Here is a 24,136-nt window from a genome sequence, read left to right on the forward strand (position 1 = left end):
GCTCTAGGACGCATATTTAGGGAGATATGGCGAAAATGAGTTTTTCATATAAAAATCTGATTTTTTTAAAGATTTTTCTAGGAATTTTGATTTTTTGGGGTGGTCACGAATTAACGTCCTTTTCACTTAGAATGCATTTTAAAGGAGATACGGGCCACAAAAAATATTTTCATAAAAAAATTTAATTTCCAGGATTTGCATCGAAATGTTGATTTTTTGGGGGCGGTCACGAATTGACATCCTTTTCGCTCTAGGATAAACTGATATGGCCAAAATTAGTTTTTCATACAAAAAAATTGTCTTTTTTTTTTGTTTATGACGCATATTTAGGAAGATGTTGGTCACAATAAATTTTTCATTAAAAAATTGAATTTTTCCAGGATTTGCCTCAAATTTGGTGGTGGTCTTGAATTAACATCCTTTACGCTCTAGGACGCATATTTAGGGAGATATGACGAAAATAAGTTTTTCATATAAAAATCTGAATTTTTTAAAGATTTTTCTAGTAATTTTGATTTTTTGGGGTGGTCACGAATTAACGTCTTTTTCACTTAGAACGCATTTTAAAGGAGATACGGCCCACAAAAAAAATTTTCATAAAAAAATTGGATTTCCAGGATTTGCATCGAAATTTTGATTTTTTGGGGGCGGTCACGAATTAACATCCTTTTAGTTCTAGGATAAACTGACGTGGCCAAATTAGTTTTTCATAAACGAAAATGGTGATTTTTCGATAATTTGTGCCGAATTTTTAATTTTTTGGGGGTGGTCATGAATTGAGGTCCTTTTCGTTCTAGAATGCATATTTAAGGAGATATGGCCAAACTAAGTTTTTCATTATTGGATTTTTTTTTGAGAATTTTCATAAAAATTTTGATTTTTCCAGGGTTTGCATCGAAATTTTGATTTTTTGGGGGCGGACAGAAATTAACGTATTGTTCACTCTAGGACGCATATTTAAAAAGAGATATGGCCAAAATAAGTTTCTCATAAAAAATAGGGATATTCTTGATTTTTTGAGGGCGGTTTCGAATTAAGGTCCTTTTCGCTCTAGGACGTATATTTAATGAGATATGACCAAAATATATTTTTCATTTAAAATGGATTTCTTTTTATAATTTTCATAGTAATTAACGTCATTTTCTTTCTAGCACGCATATTTAAAGATATATGGCCAAAATAAGTTTTTCATAAAAAAATTCAATTTTCATAGAAATTTTGATTTTTTGGGGACGGTCACGAATTAACGTCCTTTTCGCTCTAGGACACATATTTAAGGATATAGGGCCAAAAAAGTTTTTCATATAAGAATTTGATTTTTTGGGGATTTTCATAGGAATTTTTGATTTTTTGGGGGCGATAAAATATTCACTTTACTGAATTCTCCCATCAATCGAATCTTCAGCATTAACTTCCTTAATAGTACTTAATGTAGCCTTTTTTACATCTAAAAAGATTGAAAAAGCTTTATAGTTTTTCTACTCTTAATATTTTGCAACTATAAAGTTGCCATTGAACCCACTGTGTTGATGCTTGAGCTGTTGCTCCCCTGCAGCTTTTCATTGCTGCTAATGTTGACTTTCACTATGGATGTGACTGCTGCTGCTGCTCCTTTGTATTCACCTAACACAAGAAAACTAACAGAGACAGTGATTTGATGATAGTAGCAGCAGGGGCATTGGAATACCAACAGCCAAAGCTATTGCCACCATCAATCAACAACAGCAGGAGCAGCAAACAAAGCGGAAAACTCAGTCAAGTGGAAGTTATGCTGAAAACAAAATATGAACTGGATTGTAAATCATAAAAACTAAACAAAGAGCCATTAAAAGTCCTTAAATTCCTTGGAGATTGCAAGGGGACGGGGCGGGGTATGGGAAAGTGGTAGCAGACTCCGAAGAAACACTGTCAAGGGAATCATAAATTTTCATTTGCAAGTGAAAGGAGTAACCAGATTTGTTTTCTCCTTTTCATTTCTTCCAGAGAATCATCAGCACAAACTTTGCCCTATTTGCCACCGGTCTCCAATGATCCAGACGAATTGGAAAGTATGGAATTATTTAAATTACCCACCATTTTGCCGGGTAATGGACCACCAGGCCTTTATGAAGTTGAGGTATTGGAAAGAGCCCGAAAACGTTGGGCTTTTGCCAAAGCTCTAAAGGAGAACTTTCGCCAACAATTGCACGAGGCTCGTACACAAGTCCGATTGCCACAGCATGAGCATATCCTTGAGGCATTCGAATGGGAACATTGGATCGAACGTGAAGAGTACATACAGGAATGTCAAATGCTACGTTTGGAAATTTTAATGCGTATGTTCGATAAACGTGAAAGGCAAATGCGTAATGCTTCACATGCTAGGATACAACAGAGCTATAACCAAATTGAGGCGAGACGAAGGGCTTCTCTGCAAAAGAATGAAATTGAATTTGCTCGATCTATGCGACGTCTGGAGATGGAACATTCGAAAAGGCCACGCACTTGGCGTAAAGAGCATATCTCACAAGGTTTGGCGGATCCCAGTTCAGAATTCTATGCACCCAAAATGCGTTATGGCATAGATCCAAGTCGTCGTCATTTTAGTGCTTCACGCAAAGGTTTCGATATGCGTATGGATGATTTGGAAAAGAGAACTGTGAAAATGGATCCTGCCAATTTGAAATGTTCCTTTGCCAAATTACGTGCTTGGTCCAAACCAAAGGAAGTTGTACAGGAAGTCGAACAGAATTTCTGTTCAGAGTCAAATCTAAATAAGCTGTATGAAAGTTTAAGGGTAAGTTTACTAAAGTTTGGTGAGTATCGAAAGTAGGAGTTGCATGCAGAGAAGGAATATAATCACATTCTAGGGCCAATTATTTGGATGGGGAGAAAACAACATTTTTGTGTTTGCTCGTGAAACAAAAAATTTTGTCAATATTTTATTTCTAGAGAAGATTTTGTCAATATTTTATTTCTATAGAAAATTTTGTTAAAATTTTATATAGAAATTTTTGTCAACATTTTATTTGTATAGAAAATTTTGTCAAAAATTTATTTCTATAGAAAATTTTGTCATAATTTTGTTTCTATAGAAAATTTTGCTACAATTTTGTTTCTACAGAAAATTTTGTCAAAACTTCACTTCTACAGAAAATTTTGTCAAAATTTTACTTCTATAGAAAAATGTGTCAAAATTTTATTTCTATAGAATATTTAGGAAAAAATTTTATTTCTAGGAAAATTTTGTCACAATTTTATTTCTAGGAAAATTTTGTCAAAATTTTTTTCTATAGAAAATTTTGTCAAAATTTTATTTCTCGGAAAATTTTGGAAAAATTTTATTTCTATAGAAAATTTTGTCAACATTTTATTTCAATAAAAAATTTTGTTAAAATTTTATTTTATTTTATAGAAAATTTTGTCAAAATTGTATGTCTATAGAAAATTTTGTCGAATTTTATTTCTATAGAAAATGTTGTCAACATTTTATTTCTATAGGATTTTTTTTTCAAAATTTTATTTCTATAGAAACTCTGGTCAAAATTTTGTTTCTATAGAGAATTTTGTCAAAATTTTATTTCTAGGAAAATTTTGCAAAAATTTTATTCCTATCGAAAATTTTGTTAAACTTTTATTTCTATAGGATTTTTTTCAAAATTTTAGTTCTATAGAAACTCTGGTCAAAATTTTGTTTCTATAGATAATTTTGTCAAACCTTATTTCTATAGAAAATTTGTCAAAATTTTATTTCTATAGAAAATTTTGTCATAATTTTATTTCTACAGAAAATTTTGTCAAAATATTATTTCTATAGAAAAATTTGTCAAAATTGTATTACTATAGAAAATTTTGTCAGAATTCTATTTATTTACAAAATTTTGTCAAAATTTTATTTCTATCGAACATTTTGTAAACATTTTATTCCCATAGATTTTTTTTTTAATTTTCCATAGCAATAATACCCAGATGGGGTTGGCTGTAGAAATGCTCCCGGGCAGTAGAAATACTGCCTGCATCATCCGTTTGATATTTCTAATTATATTTCTGATTTTTCTCATAACTAAACAGCAGCATTCAATATCAGACGAACGGACATGAGTTTTTCGACTAGAGCATCGAACTAAATGTACTTTTGGCCTTTATACACTAAAATTGTCTCATTATTTTTGGTTATGATAGAGTAAATTCAAATAAGTCCCACAATGACCACTAACATATTCCCCTTTTTCCAGAATCTTCGTGAAACATCAAATAGACCCAAAATGCCACCGTTATGTCTAAAACCAAGAGAAATTCCCTCAACAATACCAGAAGAACCCGACGATACTGAACATAATACTCAGGTCTCCATTCGAGATGAAGTAGTTGCCTATGAATATCCTATGGAAGAAAACTCAATCGAAGATTTCGAAAACCAAAGCCAACTGCGTGATGATGAAAATCGAGATTATCTCACAGAAGTAAGAAAAGAGAAAGAAAATGAACGCAAATGGCGAGAACACTTGCAGAGGGAAATGAGTAAGGAAGAATTTGAAACTCTTCTACAGTCCTATGAAGGTCATACCATTGGTTGGTTAATGCGTTTTCTCTCCGAAGAGATGAATCGCTTAAAAGAACAAAGGAAACTTCATTTCTTCAGTATGTTGGCCAAACGGGAGCGTTATCGCCGTGAAGCAGCCGAAGCAGGTCTACGTCAAAAAGAGAATTATTTGAGGGAGACCTATGAGAATATCTATCAGAAATGTGAGGAAGCAAATTTGGAATCGGCTCAAAATTACATGAAATCCATTATAGAGGAGGATGCCAAGGACTATGCAAAACAAGAAGCTGAAAGTCACATTGTGGCATTGGCTAAAGATTTGGATAAAGAAATTGGAGGTTGGCTACAATCATTTCATGATATACAAAATCCATTGAATTATGAGAAATTACGAAATGCCCTAAAGGAAATTGTAATGCCGGATATGGAGAAACTACTCTATCGCCTTGAGCGAGATGATTGTGTTGGCTACATAGTTAATGATGTTATAATGCCTGAAGTCTATCATGGTTTGGAACCTTATGATATTTCCTTTAGCGTGGCCACAGATCTTATAGATCGCCTTACCGACAATGATCTCTATCGATACTCTTCGGATTGCTGCTCCAAGAGTGAATGTTCAGAGTATTGTACATGCTCCCAGGCTCAGCAAGAGGCCTCAGCTATTCTACGTAAGCTAATACGATATAGTGTACCGGGTAGACGTTGGCTTGAATCCAACGAAAGAGTGGCTGAGGAGAATGTCAAGGATATTCTAGATGGAGTGTTCGAGAAGGCTTTAACTCAAGGATCTATAGAGGCTAGCAATAATCGTATGCTAAATATGGAAGAGAAGTTTTCTTTTATAGATTTGACCATACCACAAAAGGATGCTTACTACTCTGACAATTCTGGAGGAGAAGAAAGCCCGAATCCAGAATCCTTTTATAAAGTCAATCGTTTGGGATTGAGGGTTCCATCCCCACCTTTAGATATTACTAAAGAATTGATGCCTACGGAGAAACTACTTCTAGACGATTGTGATCGTTTCTCCATGGATATTAGTGACACGCATATTGCCACTTATGAATATCCTAGACCTCAAGCAAATCCCACTATTGTTCGAAGCATTCCCAGTTCCCATGATATACCCAGTGTTAGGGCATTTGATAATATTCCCATTTATTGTCACACATCATCAGATGAGATAATGCCTTATGAAGAGGAAATTGAAGAACATTTTGAAGTGGGATATCCTCAAGTTACGGGTGACGAATTTGATGAAGTACGTCGTCGTATAGATGCTTGGTCTGTGGAGAATTCCTCAACTCATAGTGGTTGTGAAGAACAAGAAATCTTCCTAGAGGAGGAGGATCATGAAGAAATGCTAATCGAAGTTGAGGTCCATAGTGAAGGTGAGAATACAAAAAATATAAATTCTGAAGCACAGGATGACATGGATACACAAGTTCATTTTGATGATAATAAACTAACAATTGAAGAAATCTATGAAACTGAACCCCGACCTTCACAAGGAGAAGAGGAAATTAATTCGAAAGCTAATATACCTGTAGCATTTTCTTATGATCCAACAGTGGAATTTACTGTACCGATACCATCAAATTATGAAATGGGTTCGGAAACCAAAACGGGTGAGGATGACGCAGATCATAAAGATGAATAAAAAAATTCTAAAATTCTAAATTTAAAAATATACAATGTATTGGATCTTGAGTTTTCCGATGTAATCTTGTTTCGAATTATTATTATTTTATATGTATATTTTTTTTGTAATTTTATCTTTTCAATAAATACATCTTTCCGTTTTTTTTTTTTTTTTAAATTTTGGAGAACATAGAAGCTACCTATTGCAAACAGTTTTAAATTTTCACAGAACGAAGGATCCCAATCACGGTTGCAAAAATGGGTAGAATTCTACCAAAAATGGTAGACTTTTTTTAATTTTCTATAAAAACAAAATGTTCACAAAAAAAAAAAATTTTCTATGGAAATAAAACTTTGACAAGATTTTCTGTAGAAATAAAATTTTAACAATTTTTTCTATATGAATATAATTTTAACAAAATTTTCCATATGAATAAAATTTTGACAAAACTTTCTAGAAAATAAAATTTTGATAAAATTTTCTATGGAAACTAAAATTTTTATAAAATTTTCTATAGAAATAAAATTTTGACAAAATTTTCTATAGAAATAAAATTTTGACAAAATTTTCAATAGAAATCAAATTTTGACAAATATCCTATCCCAATAAATTTTGATCAAATTTTCTATTGGAATAAAATTTTGACAAAAATATCTACCCGTGTAAAAATTGGTGGATCTGGCCAGATATTATTAGATCTCCTGCCATATCTGATTAGATATGATAGTATATGTAGGCAGATCTGGTCAGATCCGAAAAATGGTAATATCTGATCAGATCTAATTCTAAAGGAATTAGATCTGACCAGATCTCAAATTTGGCCCACATCTAATTACATCTAATTTGATATAATTAGATGTTAATATATCTAAGTATATATAATTTTATCTATAAATTTCCATTATTACTGAAATTACAGTAATTAATAAAAAGATTTATTTTAGGTTTTATAACGAAAGTGTATTTAATACAGCAAGTTGGCTCAAACCTATTTACGTTATATCTACGCCTAGGAATAAAAGTATAAGAATTCAATTAAAAATATATATACATAGCCACTACGTTTCTGCGGCGTTTCTGGCGTTTAAATTGTCCAAGGCATTGTGGCATTGCTCTCTTCAAACATTTTTTTACATTAGTCTCCCAGTTCCTCTCTTTGGCTACTCGGAATGAAACTCTGAAAAATATAACATAAAAATACAGAAGACTGAAATAAATACAAATAATACATATACTTACCAATAATTGCTTCTTGTGCCCAATAATTCAAACCAACGCTATAAGGAATCGTTTGTGCGAAGTCCCTAATACCATACATGAATAATATATCCGTTTCATGATGCAAACCTTCTCCAAATCATTATTTTATCTTTTTGACTTGGATAATACTACATTCTATCGCAAATTCGAAAATGGCGTGGCTACAAATCATCACGTTGCTACTCGGTCTCCTTAATCTTTTCGTCCAACTAGAAAGGGAAAATATTAAATATATAAAAATAGGACCCAAACGATAAACTTACCTCATCACTTCTCATACTCCTTGATCTTCGTCGAAAAATGAGAATACATTAAATTTTTATATGAATAAAACATAAAAATATCAAAATATCGCATTATCCAATATTTGATACCAACATTTTGTTTTAAATTTAATAACAACAACCGTTGCTAATGGTGATTGTTATGTGATGATATTTTTGAAAACAAACAGACAGTTGTGTCTGAACGTAAGAAATTTTGAATTTTTAAAATGATATTGAAAAAGGTTTCTTCGAACTGTCACAATATATAAAGATTGTTTGATTATGTTCACCACTAGTTGTGATGTGTGACCAAACATATTTAATTGTAACAATATGTATCACGTTAACATTCTCGTAACAAACATATTAATTTTACACCCAAACATACACATATTTTTTTTATCCGTATAGCAGTACTGGTTCATGACTTAATGCGATACATATAATTAGATATGGAGCTATATATAGTATATATAATTAGATATGATGTCATATATGAAGATATACAATTAGATCTTACCAGATATGACTGATACAATTAGATATAACAATATATATAATGAGATCTTGAATCAGATCTAATCATATAGAACACTATATATAACATATCTACGTAGATCTATTTATATCCACAACCATATCTGAACAGATGTAATTATATATACTTAGATATTATTAGATATGATCAGATCCACCGATTTTTACACGGGTATAGAAATAAAATTTTGACACAATTTCCTATAGAAATAAAATTTTGACAAAATTTTCTATAGAAATAAAATTTTAACAAAATTTTCAATAGAAATAAAATTTTAACAAATATCCTATCCCAATAAATTTTGAAAAAAAATTCTATTGGAATGAAACTTTGACACAATTTTCTATAGAAATAAAATTTTGTCAAATTTTTCTATAGAAATAAAATTTTGACAAAAATATCTATTGGAATAAAATTTTAAGACAATTTTCTATAGAAATAAAATTTTGACAAATTTTTCTATTGGAATAAAATTTTGACAAAATTTTCTATAGAAATAAAATTTTAACAAATATCCTATCCCAATAAATTAAAAAAAAAATTCTATTGGAATAAAATTTTGACACAATTTTCAATAGAAATAAAATTTTGTCAAATTTTTCTATAGAAATAAAATTTTGACAAAATTGTCTATGGAAATAAAATATTGACAAAACTTTCTAGACACGAAAATTTTGATAAAATTTTCTACAGAAATTAAAATTTTGACAAAATTTTCTGTGGAAATAAAATTTTGACAAAAATTTCTATAGCAATAAAATTTTGACAAATTTTTCTATAAAAATACAATTTTGACAAAATTTTATATAGAAATAAAATTTGCCAAAATTTCTAACGAAATTAAATTTTGAAAACATATTCTATAGAAATAAAATTTTTACAAAATTTTCAATAGAAATAAAATTTTGACAAATATCCTATCCCAATAAATTTTGAAAAAAGTTTCTATTTGAATAAAATGTTGACAAAAATATCTATTGGAATAAAATTTTGAGACAATTTTCTATAGAAATAAAATATTGACAAATTGTTCTATTGGAATAAAATGTTGACAAAATTTTCTATAGAAATAAAATTTTGACAAAATTTTCTATAGAAATAAAATTTTGAAAAAATTTTTATAAAAATAAAATTTTGACAAAATTTTTATAAAAATAAAATTTTGACAAAATTTTTATAAAAATAAAATTTTGAAAAAAATTTCAATAGAAAAAAAACTTGACAAAATTTTCCATAGAAATAAAATTTTGACAACATTTTCTATAGAAATAAAATTTTGATAACATTTTCTACAGAAATAAAATTTTAACAAAATTTTTATAAAAATAAAATTTTGACAAAATTTTTATAAAAATAAAATTTTTACAAAATATTCTATAGAAATAAACTGTTGACAAAATCTTCAATAGAAATAAAATTTTGACAAAAATCTCCTATTGGAATAAAATTTTGACAAAATCTTCAATAGAAATAAAATTTTGACAAAAATCTTCTATTGGAATAAAATTTTGACACAATTTTCTATATAAATAAATTTTTGACAAAATTTTCTATAGAAATAAAATTTTGTCAAAATTTCTAGAGAAATAAAATTTTAGCAACATTTTCTATAGCAATAAAATTTTGACAAAATTTTCTATAGAATTAAAATTTTGACAAAATTTTCTATAGAAATAAAATTTTGAAATTTTTTTATTTTGAAATAAAATTTTGCCAACATTTTCTAAAGAAATAAAATTTTGACAACATTTCTATAGAAATAAAATTTTGACCAAATTTTCAATAGAAATAAAATTTTAACAACATTTTCTAGCGGAATTAAATTTTGACGAAATTTTCTGTAAGAATAAAGTTTTGACACAATTTTCTATAGAAATAAATTTTTGAAAAAATTTTCTATAGAAATAACATTTTGACAAAATTTTCTATAGCAATAAAATTTTGACAAAATTTTCTATAGAAATAAAATTTTGACAAAATTTTCTACAGAAATACAATTTTGACAAATTTTTCTATAGAAATAAAATTTTGAAATTTTTTATTTTGAAATAAAATTTTGCTAAAATTTTCTAAAGAAATAAAATTTTGACAACATTTTCTATAGAAATAAAATTTTGACAAAATTTTCAATACAAATAAAATTTTTACAAAATTTTCTAGCGGAATTAAATTTTGACAAAATTTTCTATAGGAATAAAGTTTTGATACAATTTGCTATAGAATTAAAATTTTGACAAAATTTTCTATAGAAATAAAATTTTGACAAAATTTTCTATAAAAATAAAATTTTGACAAAAGTTTCCATAGAAATAAAATTTTGACAAAATTTTTTATAGAAATAAATTTTTGACAAAATTTTCTATAGAAATAAAATTTTGATAAAATATTCTATAGAAATAAAATTTTGATAAAATATTCTAAAGAAATAAAATTTTGGCAAATTTTTCTATAGAAATAAAATTTTGCTAACTTTTCTATAGTAATAAAATTTTGCAAAATTAAAAAAAAAATTGGACAACATTTTCTATAGAAATAAAATTTTGACAAAAGTTTCTATAGAAAGAAAATGTTGTTTTAAATTATCGTTCGCTCGTTCTCCCATTTAAAGAAGTAGTAACTATCCCTTGTTGGTCCCACCTAAATCGTTAAAACATTTAAAACTGGACACATTTACAGTTCAAGGGGTATTCATACACCCAAAAAAATTGTGTTTAATAGGAGAGATGATAATATATAATATTGCAAATATTGAAATAAACTTCTATATAAAACAATTGTTTCGAAACAAAAAACATTGTTTTTCATATGGTAGATGTTTGGTAAAACTTTCTTCAAACTTTGGTAGATTATTTTTGGAATGAGTGTATCCCAACACAAACTGAGTAAGTAGCTGAGGTAAAAGACTGCCGTACGGTTGGGAATAATGTCTTACGATCCCCAGACGGTTTCGGTTAGAATACAGCAGGGAAGTACTTTCCTCATAGCACATAACCTTTCTAAGATAAACAAGATTTCCTTTTCATAGAAATTGCTTGCCAGGGATATTTTGCTTTGATTAGAACTGAGAACCCAAATTTTTATAATAACAATGGAAGATGTATTTCTCTTGCCTGATTTGTTGGAAGTAGAGGTGTGCGCGTGACTGAAATTTCACTCACACTCACGCACATTCACGAAACAACATGTTTATTCACGCACGCTCACGCACGATACGTGTAGCCAATCCCACTCACGCACATTCACGAAATGAAAACCAGTACTCACGTACGCTCACGCACGAACTACTTTTAAAGACTCACGTTCACGCACGATTCACGACACTTCTCGTGATTCACGACAAATTCACGAACCTCACGACATTTTCCAAACGGAAATCTGCGAAGGTAACAAACTTCAAAAAGAGAATATAGTTCGAAAGCTAAATTAATTTCAGTTAAAATACGAGTATGAATTAAATCTTGATTTTTTTCGTGAGCGTGATTTTGCGAAAATTTTATTCACACACATTCACGAAGCGATTTTATTTCTCACGCACGCTCACGCACGACATATTTATTTTAGTCCCATTCACGCACATTCACGAGACTTGCTTTGGATTTTGTTCACGACTCACGTGATTCACGCGTGAATCACGAGTGTCACGAGAATTTCGTGTCACGCGCACACCTCTAGTTGGAAGAAATGTCACCAGTATTACTGACAGAATATAAACCTCCGCTTAATGAACCTTTTGGGGTTCGAATGAAACTGGAATTAATCATGCCTGTTCTGAGTCACACCACATTGTGCACCACACTATACACTTTCTACACACCACACACAAAGTTAGTTGTTCTGAGTCACACGTGTGAACACTTTTTTCGGACTTTTAATCGAAAAATGTGACAGCTGATTTTTTCTGCAAGCCATATTATTTGCAGACAGAAATTATAAACAAAACATTAAAAATTAAAAGCAAGTGCGTAATTCAAAGCCATAAAATGCCAGCCGGATTTTTGTTAGCAGTGAATAATGTAAGGACAAGAGCAATTTATCAAGAACAAATAAGAAGGCGACAATTACATTACATCTTGATTTCTACCTTTGTTTTGATTTGTTTTTTTCTATCCCTCCTCAATGTTACTCATGAACAAACGATCGCCGTGTCGTTCTCGTTTTTGTTTTTGACGGCGGAGAAGTTTTTATTTTGGTTTTGGTCAAACAGTTTTTAACATCCATACATTAAAGGAAATTTAATTATAGTGGGCATAATTAACTATTCTGTTAAGGTTTTTCTCATTTGTATTGCTTAAATATTTACAATAATATTGCAAACAAATTTTCTATCGTGGCGGACTCCATGTGCAGAAAGATATTGGCGGCATTAGTTTTTTTTTTAATTTGCTCAGTGATTTGTGCACCAAGAACACTTTGCAGAATTGAAGATGCCATATTTTTCATGCAATAAATTTGGTAAATTCACTTTTCTTAGCCCATTGATTTTGTAAAAGTTATAATTTAATTACCTTATATTTTCAAAATGACCTTTGATTTGTTTAAGAAAGCGGATAGTATTCACAAAAATCAAAGATAATTTTGCTTAAAATTTTTTGTGTTAACTTTTAAAAATTGTAATTTCGAACACACTGAAAATCAGTCGAATAAAACAACCTTAAAATTTATACACCAATCAGAGGAAATTTCGGTGCAAATTTTAGATGGATTTTTAAAATCGTGGTTTCTGCCATATATAAGTGCCTTTCCCAATAAAATTTGCAAATATTTATAAAAAAAAAAACATTTTTCAGGTCTATGACGGTGTATAGTGTTGGCCAGAACACCTTTTAAGTGTGACACCACACGAAAATTGTACATGTGTATACCAGAACAGACACGAATGCTATAACTATTGTGGATTTTAATGAGAGAGATTTAAACTTTCTAACATATTTGCTGAACTTATTAACTTACTCCCACTTAATTTCTATTATACTTCCCTAAGCTTACAAAGCCATTTTCAATATTGATCTTAAGAATTATATTATTTTCCACTTACCTTTTATGGCCTTCCTCAAAGTTATCAAACTCGAACGTATTGTATTCAGTAAGACATTGAAACGGACCATTTCCTGTACCAATACCGTATTCATGCTCTGATGATAGCTTGTGGGATAACGGGCCAGTGTGGCATCACGATCGAAATCTTTGGGTAAACGATTTAAAATATCTGTGGCGACATTTATAACAACTTCTTCGGGTGTAAGGCGATCTCCCTCACCACTCTCATCTGCAGCAGCAGATGTATCCTTAAGGGAATAATAGAAGGAAACAAAATCAGGATAGGTAGGACAATTGGGTAGGGACAGATTTTCGGGGAAACGTTTGGAGACTACTTCAATGTAATGCGGTTGTGATTTTCGTAGAGTCTGTAGCATGTTGGAAAGCGAGGAGAAAGCAGGGATATAAAGCATTATATAAATTCAAAGAAAGTTTTTGAAAAATCTAAAAATTCTTACCCTTTTGTCATATAAATCCTAGTGAAGTATTCGGGAAGCAATTTTAGAGCAATGAAATGAGGAATTTTATGATTTTTTATTTTTAAGATTTTTTAAAATTATTTTACTTACCAATCGATCCTTTAAAGCATTTGTGGGAAGATAATAAAAGATTTTTTAATACAACTACAAAACATGGAATTTTCCTTATTTTTATACTTATAAAAATATTTTTAAAATCCTATAAAAAATACAAGACCCTATTAGCCCATTCGCATAAGGATTGAATTCTACTAAAAGTGGATTTGAAATCCCTATTTTTTTATAATTAATTTTTACATATGACAATTGAAATCTATTTAAAGTGGATTGTGGAAGTGTATGTTAGTCCGAATAAGGTATAAAATGTCTCCAACTCACCTGTGTTAGTAGCGTATGACTCAATAGCATATCCGTTTCCTGTTGATCCTTCATAATATCAGCATTAGCATGAAATCCAAAAATCGCTGGCACTGTCTGTTGCGGTAACTCTTTGGTATAATTCAAATAATTCTCGACTTCTTTATACACGGGTATATAATAGATTTGCTTATCATCAAAATAGAATGGTGTCTCAATTTCTAAAACCTCTGGACAATAATAACGATCGAGAATAGTTTTCAAAGTCCTACGATCCCAATCGTCGGTGACACGACCACCGTAATTACATTCACCCGTCAGATAACGTAAAGCATCATAGTTCACACCCTCATACTGATCCAAGAACATTTTCAATTGCATCAAACTTATACGTAAATCGGTCTCATTGAATTCGTAGGGGATATTCCAACCAATTGGACCAAAGTAACGTCTCTCTTGTATCACAGCATGGAAGAAACACAGGGAGTAGATCAATTGCTTAAAGGTTTGATTTTGCTTACACGACTCATACCAATCCGGATCGGATATGGGATCGGAAAGCATAGATCTTATAATGTTCGATCGTAGGCCTTTGGGAGGTTCATTGGTCATTTTGATTCCGTTCTGTAGGACCACCACTGGGAAATGATCTGCCGGATATGAGGTCAACCATAAACGAAAATCGGGATGTGTTGAATCTGGTACCATGCCTTCACATATCTTCTCCAGTGTAGGCATAAAACTTTTAGCCAAATGGCAATTTTGCAATACCACCCAATTACCCAATCGAACTCCTTCATCTATCATTTTCACAGCTATGGGTCCTTGACCCTGTCCCAAGGAGAGAGAAAATAGACGATTTGTTCCAAATCCTTGCTCATCGGCAAATTTCAATAATGTTGCCGTTGGATCTGATCCTGGAGTCAATATAAATATCAATGGTATACAACAATGGGAATCACCAAACGAAGCTGCCAAATCAAATTGTGGTGGATCCACATATTTGTCGCCCATTTCATTGGCCACAAATCGTAGAACTGCCGGAACCAATTTATCTGGCCGGAAAACTCTTAGCAGCAGTAACTTTTGCATCATTGACTTTTTATCCCATGGTTCAGGTAAGCCTTCGAAGTTTTGTGGTGCGCTCGATTCAAAAAAAATTCTCCAATCCTCCAAATTTTGTTCAAATTCTTCACGAAATCCTTTAAAGCTGCTCAATGCCGAGAGGCGACATAATTCATTCCAACTTTGTATTCCCAACCATTTTGCGGGATTTTTATGCGGATTATCTAGACCAATACCTCCGGTCAATAGGAACATCCATTCGGTATTGTCTATTCTACCCTCTGCCTTCATAAGATTGATGTTAAGTATCAGGGAGAATAAAAGCTTGTCCTATAAACAGAGAAGGAGTCATATGGATATTAACGAAAATTCCAATTTCATTAAATTTTTTATAAAAATTAGATTGTCATCAAATTTTTTTATGAAAATTCCAAGTTCATCAGCCTTTTTATAAAAATTCTAAATTCATAAATTTTTTATAAAAATTCCATTCATTCATTTATTTATTTTCTATGAAAACTTCAATTTAATCAAATTTTCTATGAAAACTCAATTTTATTTTATTTATTTATTTATTTATTTTATTTCTATTATTTTATTCTAATTCTATAATCTAAGAAAATTCAATTTTTTTTAAATTTCCTATAAAAACTAAATTTGTATTAAGTTTTCTATACAAATTTCATAAAAATTTTTACGAAAATTCCAATTTCATCAAATATTAAAATTCTGAATTTTTCGAGCTTGAGATGTATATGTTTATACCCTGCGCCACACTGTGGAACAGGGTATTATAAGTTAGTGCATATGTTTGCAACACCCAGAAGGAGACGAGATAGACACATGGTGTCTTTGACACAAATGCTTAGGGTGGGCTCCTGAGTCGATATAGCCATGTCCGTCTGTCCGGGAACACATTTTTGTAACCAAGGGATTAGGTAGTAATTTAAGGCCAATCGACTTCGAATTTGGCACAAGTATGTGTTTTGGGTCAAAATAGAACCCTATTGATTGATATTGAAGAAATCGGTTCAGATTTAGATATAGCTCCCATATATATCTTTCGCCCGATATGCACTTATACGGCCCTAGAAGCCTGAGTATTACCCCAATTTGGTTGAAATTTTGCACTAGGAGTACAATTGGTAGTATAGTCAAATGTGCACAATTTTATTGAAATCGGTTCAGATTTAGATATAGCTCCCATATATATCTTTTGCCCGATATGGACTAATACGGTCCCAGAAGCCAGAGTTTTACTCCAATTTGGTTGAAATTTTGCACAGGGAGTAGAATTAGTATTGTAGCTATGCGTGCCAAATTTAGTTGAAATCGGTTCAGATTTAGATATAGCTCCCATATATAGCTTTCGCCCGATATGGACTAATACGGTCCCAGAAGCCAGAGTTTTACTCCAATTTGGTTGAAATTTTGCGCAAGGAGTAGAATTAGCATTATACCTATGCGTGCCAAATTTAGTTGAAATCGGTTCAGATTTAGATATAGCTCCCATATATAGCTTTCGCCCGATTTACACTCATATGACCACGGAGACCAATTTTTTCCTCCGATTTAGTTGAAATTTTGCACAGGGAGTAGAATTAGCATTGTAGTTATGTTGGCATGCATTGGGTTGAAATCGGTTCAGATTTAGATATAGCTACCATATATATCGTTCACCCGATTTACACTCATATGACCACAGATGCCAATTTTTAACTCCGATTTAGTTGAAATTTTGCACAGGGAGTAGAATTAGCATTGTTGCTATGCGTGCCAAATTTGGTTGAAATCGGTTCAGATTTAGATATAGCTCCCATATATAGCTTTCGCCCGATTTACACTCATATGACCACAGAGGCCAATTTTTAACTCCGATTTTGTTGAAATTTTGCACAGGGAGTAGAATTAGCATTGTTGCTATGCGTGCCAAATTTGGTTGGATCGGTTCTGATTTAGATATAGCTCCCATATATATGTTTTTCTGATTTCGACAAAAATGGTCAAAATACCAACATTTTCCTTGTAAAATCGCCACTTCTTAGTCGAAAAGGTGTAAAAATGACTCTAATTTTCCTAAACTTCTTATACATATATATTGAGTGATAAATCATAAATAAATATTTGCAAAGTTTCCTTAAAATTGCTTCAGATTTAAATATTTCCCATATTTTTTTTACTAACATTGTGTTCCATCCTAGTGCATTAGCAGACTTAAATTTTGAGTCTATAAATTTTGTAGAAGTCTATCAAATTCTGTCCAGATCGAGTGATACGTAAATGTATGTATTTGGGACAAACCTTTATATATAGCCCCCAACACATTTGACGGATGTGATATGGTATCGAAAATTTAGATCTACAGAGTGGTGCAGGGTATAATATAGTCGGCCCCGCCCGACTTTAGACGTTCCTTACTTGTTTTTATTTATTTTCTTCAATACTTCGTAAATTTATTCTTCATGAAGTATTGATCTTACATTAGAAATCAAAGTTTCTTAAAAATTCGAGTTTCATTAATTTTTCTGTGAAAATTCAAGATTGATGAAAATTTATGAAAATATTCGATTTTCATCAAATCTTCTATAAAAATTCGGTTTCCATAAACTTTCTTATGAAAATCCATATTTCTTAAAAATTTTTGAAATTTTTGTCACATTTCTATGAAACCACCCCAAAAAATCAAAATTTTTATATGAAAACCTAATACTTGACAAACCCTTAAAAATCAAAATATGGAAGAAAATCTTCAATACAATGAAATTTTTATAGGTTAGGTTAGGTAGCAGCCCGATGTATCAGGCTCACTTAGACTATTCAGTCCATTGTGATACCACATTGGTGAACTTCTCTCTTATCACGGAGTGCTGCCCATGTTTAGCTCAATAACAATGGACCTGCTTTTTATAGCCGAGTCCGAACGGCGTTCCACATTGCAGTGAAACCACTTAGAGAAGCTTTAAAACCCTCAGAAATGTCACCAGCATTACTGAGGTGGGATAATCCACCGCTGAAAAACTGTTTGGTGTTCGGTCGATGCAGGAATCGAACCTACGACCTTGTGTATGCAAGGCGGGCATGCTAACCATTGCACCACGGTGGCTCCCACAAAAAAAATATAGGAAACATTTATTTAGGCCATATCTCCTCAAATATGCGTCCTAGAGCGAAATTGACTTTGATTCGTAACCACCAGCAAAATATCAAAATTTCGATCAAATACTCGAAAAATCCCCCCCCCCCCCACAATTTCGATCATTAAAAGTTCGATGAAATCAAAATTTCTATATCAAGAACAAAAAATCAAAATTTCGATGAAAAATCTCAACAAATTAAAATCATTTTGGCCATATCTCCCTCAATATGCGTCCTAGATCGAAAATAATTTAAAATTTTGAAAACCCCCAAAAATTTCGATCAAAATGCTCGAAAAATCCAAATTTTTGTGAGAAAACAGAAAGTTAAAATTTCGACTAAATTTCTCGAAAAATTTTAATATTGGACCTAAATTTGTGACCACTCCCAAAAAATCTGAATTTCGATGAAATTTCTCAAAAAAAAATTTAAATTTTTTATGAAGAACTTATTTTGGCCATAACTCCTTAAATATGCATTCTAGAGCGAAAAAGACTTGCAAACTTAAAGGAAACACCTCAGCTTTCACACACGGACGAAAAAGACTGTTTTTCATATGTTTGGGTGTAAAACTTATATGTTTGGAACTGAAAATTTTTAACACAATATTTTTAGGTGCAATAATATAATGTTCATAAACTAGCATAACTTGTTTGGGACCTATATGTTAATATGTTAGAACATATTATATTTGGGACATAAACTGTTTGTAAATATAAAATGCTTATATGCAAACATATATTAATTTATAAATAGCGTATATTTAGAAAGAGAGACATAGAGAGCTGCACGTAAAATAATGGAAGTAACCAATTGACGCCTTAAAAATATATCCACACAAAGAAAATGCCATTAAAATTGTTTACCACCAGTGTATGCCCTAAGACCACCAATCCTGAAAATATATATGCACCAATCCTGAAAATATATATGCTTAAAGCAAACTGTGTTTGGGGTAGATGTTACAGAAGCGATTTTTTTTTGAGGGTGCACAAACTTTGTTGATATCTTTATCAGTTCAGATGTTGCAGAATTATTAAAAAAACGATTTGGAAATATTATCCAATTTGGGGTGGTATCCGCTTATCAGAGGTTACTTTTACTGTGGTAACATTGTGAAAATTGAAGTGTCAGATTTTCAGAGTGTTCATGTTTGAAAGGTTTCACTGTACATAGTTTACATGGAATAAAATATTCACTATTCTGGTTATATAAACCCACAAATCATTGCCATCAACCAAACACCTTTCCAACGATGTCATTTATCGCAAAAAATCATCAGTTTATTATCCTTCGAAAAAAAAGGAAAATTCCACAAAATTGCTTTATCAAAAAAGTTCCCTCATCACTTTATATGTCAACTAAAAAAACAATTCCCTCCCTCTCAACGTCTCTTACTCCGTTCCTCCCTTCGTCCCACACTCCGTCCCACCCTCTTTCGCCCTTTGAATCCAAAGCAAATAAAGTTAATTTAACAGGATACAGCTTTACGCATTCACGCTTTTAGGGCAGATTGGTGAAAAGATGAGATACGGGAGACTTCGTTAGTAAAACCACATACAAACACCTACTAGGCAGCATCAGCAAATTCAAAAACAGCATAAGTGAAGGAAAAACCAACCAAATAAGAACTTTTTCTCCCTCTCTCTCTCTCTTAGAGAAGAAAAATAAACAAGAATTTTGCTGAAAATTGAAAACCCCAAGCCAGAACTGAAAATCGATATCAAAAGTTTGCAAGAGTAAACATCTACCGCACATCGATGTGAATACACGCACAATATATTGGCAAATACAAACATTGTGTAATACTATTGAATTGAAATTGATGTCGAAAATATAGAGAATAGGAAAGTCGAAATTGCAACGCCTTTCTGACAAGCATTATCAATTGAAAAGAAAAATTAAATCTAGTTTTTCACAACCTTTAAAATATACAATGAAGATGTCGGGTCTCTTTAGGCCATGACGAAACTAATTCGTGAATACAATGCACATTTTCGTTGTTGCAATGAATTTTTCACTTGATACAAAGAATGTCATAATATAAATGAATATTTTCATTATTTTAATGAAATATTTTCGATTCGTTAACGAAATATTTCAATTGTTAAATTTTAATGAAATTTCTTTCGGCACGCAAAAATATATAAAAACAAGTATATACAGCACTAAGTTCAGCCGGGCCGAATCTTCAATACCCACCACCATGAATAAAATATTAGGGTTTCCTTTGAAATTTCAGGGAGGGTTGAGGACAGATCAAGCAGAGCAGTTCAACCAGTACACTTCCCGAAGATACATTTAAAGATTTTACCTATGAAGACTTTATCAGATTCTGGATTTATAAGGACCATTTTTGTTTGAGTTTTAGAGGAATCATTAACATCTCTTGTAAGTGGGCAAGAAAATTATAAAATAACGTCTTGATTTGAAATCTTAAATGTGTAGATTTTCACCCGAGGAGCACAATCTGGAAATTTTACATGGAGTTGCAAGCAATTTTCATGATTAGTGCGCCTCCTATACCCTCAAGAAGTTAAATCGGTCTATACGGAGGCCTTACCAAATGGACCGATAAAAACTTAATCCGATACACGTTTTTGTGAGCCTAAAATACCAGAATATTTACAATTTCAGACAAATCGGATAAAATCTACGGTTTCTATAAGCCCAAGACCCCAAATCGGGAGGTCGGTTTATATGGGGACCGAACCAAAACATGGACCGATGCTCACCATTTTTGGCACACCTCTTTATGGTTCTAAAATACCTCTAGATTTCCAATTTCAGATAAATTGAATAAAAACTGCGGATTCTAGAAGCCCAAGAAATAAAATCGGGAGATCGGTCTATATGGGGGCTATACCAAAACATGGGCCGATACTCACAATTTTTGACACACCTCTTTATGATCCGAAATTACCTCTAGATTTCCAATTTCAGGCAAATTAGATAAAAACTACGGTTTCTATAAGCCCAAGAAGTAAAATCGGGAGATCGGTCTATATGGGAGCTATACCAAAATATGGACCGATATTCACCATTTTCAGCACACCTCTTTAGGGTCCAAAAATACCTAATTTCAGGCAAATTGGAGAAAGACTACAGTTTCTATAAGCCCAAGACCCCAAATCGGGAGGTCGGTTTATATGGGGACCATACCAAAAACATGGACCGATGCTGACCATTTTTTGCACACCTCTTTATGGTTCTAAAATACCTCTCGATTTTCAATTTCTGGTAAATTGAATAAAAACTGCGGATTCTAGAATCCCAAGAAATAACAGGTTGTCTGATAAGTCCCCGGTCTAACAAAGAAAAACACATTTTTATACCCTTCACCACTACTGTGGTACAAGGTATAATAAGTTTGTGCATTTGTATGCAACGCCAAGAAGGAAAAGTCTGAGACGCATCGTTTAGTATACCGATCGTCTTAGAATTAAATTCTGAGTCGATTTAGCGATGTCCGTCCGTCTGTCTGTCTGTCTGTCCGTCTGTCTGTCTGTCCGTCTGTCTGTCTGTCCGTATGTCTGTCTGTTGATGTATTTTTGTGTGCAAAGTACAGCTCGCAGTTTTAGTCCGATTGTCCTAAATTTTGGTATAGGGTCCTGTTTTGGCTCAAAGACGATCCCTATTGATTTTGGAAAAAATCGGTTCAGATTTAGATATAGCTGTCATATATATTTTTCACCGATCTGGTCATAATTGGCGTGTATATCAACCGATCTTCGTCAAATTCCGTACATCCGAATATTTTATGAGTCTCGAAAAACTTGCAAAATATCAGCCAAATCGGTTCAGATTTAGATATAGCTCCCATATATAGCTTTCGCCCGATTTACACTCATTTGCCCACAGAGGCCAAATGTTTGCTCCGATTTAGTTGAAATTTTGCACAGGGAGTAGAATTAGCATTATAGCTATGCGTGCCAAATTTGGTTGAAATCGGTTCAGATTTAGATATATCTCCCATATATAGCTTTCGCCCGATTTACACTCATATGACCACAGAGGCCAATTTTTTGCTCCGATTTAGTTGAAATTATGCACAGGGAGTATAATTAGCATTGTAGCTAAACGTGACAAATTTGGTTGAAATCGGTTCAGATTTAGATATATCTCCTATATATAGCTTTCGCCCGATTTACACTCATATGACCACAGAGGCCAATTTTTAACTCCGATTTAGTTGAAATTTTGCACAGGGAGTATAATTAGCATTGTAGCTATACGTGCCAAATTTGGTTGAAATCGGTTCAGATTTAGATATAGCTCCCATATATAGCTTTCGCCCGATTTACACTCATATGACCACAGAGGCCAATTTTTAACTCCGATTTAGTTGAAATTTTGCACAGGGAGTAGAATTAGCATTATTACTATGCGTGCCAAATTTGGTTGAAATCGGTTCAGATTTAGATTTAGCTCCCATATATATGTTTTTTCTGATTTCGACCAACATTTTCCTTGTAAAATCGCCACTGCTTAGTCGAAAAGTTGTAAAAATGACTCTAATTTTCCTAAACTTCTAATACATATATATATCGAGCGATAAATCATAAATAAACTTTTGCGAAGTTTCCTTAAAATTGCTTCAGATTTAAATGTTTCCCATATTTATACCCTTCACCACTACTGTGGTACAGGGTATAATAAGTTTGTGCATTTGTATGTAACGCCAAGAAGGAAAAGTCTGAGACCCATCGTTTAGTATACCGATCGTCTTAGAATTAAATTCTGAGTCGATTTAGTCGATTCTTGGTTAACGCGTGCTGAGCGCGATTGTTCTTGGAATGTCCATGGTATGCAGCCCAAAATGTTTGTCCGTCCAGGGCTTCAATACTGTCTTTAGGACATTTTGCCGATAATATTAGGCATTTATTTTGAACTTACGGTCGATGTCCGTAGGTTTCTGTGGCCCACACTATTACCATTAGCGGCGTTCAAGTTCTGGCAGCCAATCGAAGGTGTATTTCTTTGGCAAGTAAACCCGATCATTTTATTTGTTCACAAACTGCTCAATTGGGAATGACTTCTCATCGAAGAAATTCGGTAATTAGCCACTTTCATGCAAACGAAGCAACTCCTTGGTTATTTTCAGTTTTTATTTATTTTTTCGTGCATCGGTGAGCTCTTACACTTAAGAAAATTTCATTAAAATTAAGTCAACGACAGTTTTTAGTTCATACAAGACAAGAAATATGATCATCTCCCGAGCAAAATGTTATTTTTGGACGATGAGCATGCAACATGTTTGTCGCAACTATGTTATTTTTAGGACAATATGTATCTCGGACCGTTTTATGTTTGGCGAAAAAAAAACAACATTTTGTTGCTAAAATGTTATTTTCTCCCCATAAAATAAAAAAAGAAACATTTTGCTCTGGGAGGTAATCATATTCCTTCTCTGCGTGAAAAAAAATCCACAAATATTGTCACCATGAACATAAACTATGGTCATTTTCTTTTCGCAAAAAAAAATATGTTGCCTTGGTGTTACACTACTTTTTTGCTAATTATATTTTCACCCAAATGATAGTGTCATTCCAAAGTTAACGTTAATTCATAATATTGTGATGGATACAGGATCCAAAACCTATGATAGTGTCCTTCATATTTTGCAATTAATTTCGAGAATGTTGCACCTTTTTTTTCCCAATCGAAATCGCCATACGATTCGTCACACATACGTATGGTTATCTTCTCCGTAACTATCAGTTGGATTAGCTTTCTAGAGTTAGTTGTATAAAATTTATTCTTTTTTTATACCCACCACCATAGGATGGGGGGTATATTAACTTTGTCATTCCGTTTGTAACACATCGAAAT

The 24,136-nt window shown here is 32.0% G+C and overlaps 2 protein-coding genes across 2 annotated transcripts in view; one reads left to right on the plus strand and one right to left on the minus strand.

The window, feature by feature from the left end:
• Positions 1 to 6,327, plus strand: part of LOC142227046 (uncharacterized) — a 38,054-nt gene extending 31,727 nt beyond the window's left edge. The window contains exons 3-4 of the mRNA XM_075297360.1: positions 1,984 to 2,776; positions 4,215 to 6,327. Of these exons, the coding sequence (XP_075153475.1) occupies positions 1,984 to 2,776; positions 4,215 to 6,185 (2,764 nt within the window). The 3' untranslated portion in view covers positions 6,186 to 6,327. The remainder of the gene's footprint in view (positions 1 to 1,983; positions 2,777 to 4,214) is intronic.
• Positions 1 to 24,136, minus strand: part of Dhc36C (Dynein heavy chain at 36C) — a 180,810-nt gene that overhangs the window by 38,829 nt on the left and 117,845 nt on the right. Inside the window, exons 26-27 of the mRNA XM_075297362.1 lie at positions 14,126 to 15,499; positions 13,267 to 13,516 (exon numbers count right to left, since the gene is read on the minus strand). Of these exons, the coding sequence (XP_075153477.1) occupies positions 13,267 to 13,516; positions 14,126 to 15,499 (1,624 nt within the window). The remainder of the gene's footprint in view (positions 1 to 13,266; positions 13,517 to 14,125; positions 15,500 to 24,136) is intronic.

Source organism: Haematobia irritans, chromosome 2 (assembly GCF_050003625.1).
Source record: "Haematobia irritans isolate KBUSLIRL chromosome 2, ASM5000362v1, whole genome shotgun sequence".
Classification (NCBI taxonomy): Eukaryota; Metazoa; Arthropoda; class Insecta; order Diptera; family Muscidae; genus Haematobia; species Haematobia irritans.